Source organism: Odontomachus brunneus, unplaced genomic scaffold, assembly GCF_010583005.1.
Source record: "Odontomachus brunneus isolate Ranch 3 - 2012 unplaced genomic scaffold, Obru_v1 Obru_scaffold_026, whole genome shotgun sequence".
NCBI classification, from domain to species: domain Eukaryota; kingdom Metazoa; phylum Arthropoda; class Insecta; order Hymenoptera; family Formicidae; genus Odontomachus; species Odontomachus brunneus.
In genome coordinates this window covers 2,541,172-2,542,508 of record NW_022639476.1, presented here as the reverse complement: position 1 = coordinate 2,542,508, position 1,337 = coordinate 2,541,172, and the positions used below count along the sequence as shown (strand labels likewise).

At 35.9% G+C, this 1,337-nt stretch overlaps 1 protein-coding gene across 1 annotated transcript in view; it reads left to right on the top strand.

The window, feature by feature from the left end:
• Positions 1 to 1,337, top strand: part of LOC116842694 (paired mesoderm homeobox protein 2A-like) — a 67,797-nt gene that overhangs the window by 60,766 nt on the left and 5,694 nt on the right. The window contains exon 2 of the mRNA XM_032812256.1: positions 383 to 459. Coding sequence (XP_032668147.1) covers positions 390 to 459 — 70 coding nt within the window. The 5' untranslated portion in view covers positions 383 to 389. The remainder of the gene's footprint in view (positions 1 to 382; positions 460 to 1,337) is intronic.

Sequence of the window (1,337 nt, the reverse complement as noted above, 5' to 3'; positions counted from 1 at the left end):
TGACCTTGACCTGACCTTCGCTACGCAACCCAAGGTCAAACTGATGTGATCAGTAAATACATCTTTTTAAACGCCACAACTTTTGTCTGAAACATTTTTTTGTAAAACTTATATTTTTCCTGATATTCGGGCGTCCCGGTACTTTCCGAACACCCTGTATATATATATACGAGTATATATATATGATTTTGAGAACTCTTTCTCCGTCCGACTTGAATCTAAATAATAATAGAGAACGCGATGTGTATTGTGTACAGTAGTGATCCATAATGATTCATGAGTAACGCAAACGGAATGAACGACCGAAAAGAATTTCGTCAAAATATTAAAATTGATGAAATAATATTTAACGACGTAGTTTATTTTCTTATTGAATTTTCAGCATCACAATGATGATTGCTGAGATGAAGCGTTTGCTGGCCGACCAGCAATACAAGTGCGATAGTCTTCTCAACAAAGGTGAGTACCAATTTTCTTCTTTGTCGTACATACAATATTCAACGCGAAACTCTTTGTTTCTTTTTTACCACTAACTACTTGTGCATAGGGATGTGCGACTTTGTGATATATCGCAATTACAATGATATTTTATTTTTAAATCGCAGTGCGATGCGCCAGTAGTACTTTATCACACAATCGCGTTTGCGATTTAAAATCGCGCCAGCGATTTAAAATCGCGCTAGCGATTTAAAATCGCGCCTGCGATTCAAAATCGTAGCTAAATTGTGCTTGTGATTTACAATTAAAAAAAATTGCAAAATGCTACATTTCTACGTGAAAACATCGTATAATGTTTCTGCACACTTTTAGATCCACGCTTCTAAGAGCAGTATTTCGCGAAGAAATTAAATGAAATAACTACACGTCTTGCGAAAGCTATAAACCAGATTGACGTACCAAAGAATATTTCTAGTAACAAAAATCAAGTCGAGTCTACAAGCGGTTTCGTTGCTATATTTCGAAAAAAGAAAACAGTTCTACGTCATCTTCAAGTGAGCAACGGACAAATAGCGAGATGATCGAAATGGAAATTAAGCATTATTTAAATATGTCGCTACCGGATGAGTGTGCGTCCTTTGTTATGGTGGAAAGATCACGAAATACATTTTCCAATATTAAGCAAAACAGCAAAAAAATATGGTAAAGGTGTAGAAAAAGGGCGCCACCTCCGATCAGCCTGATCTTGACATATGTCATAGAGGTCACCCTTCTGAGTGACCTTCTGAAGATTTTAGCCGTCGCTCATTGTTTGTTAAAAAATTATGGACTGACTTAGGTTTAGGTTCAAATAAATAAATAAAAAATAATGTAACGATAGGTTGGGTTAGGTTAGTTTT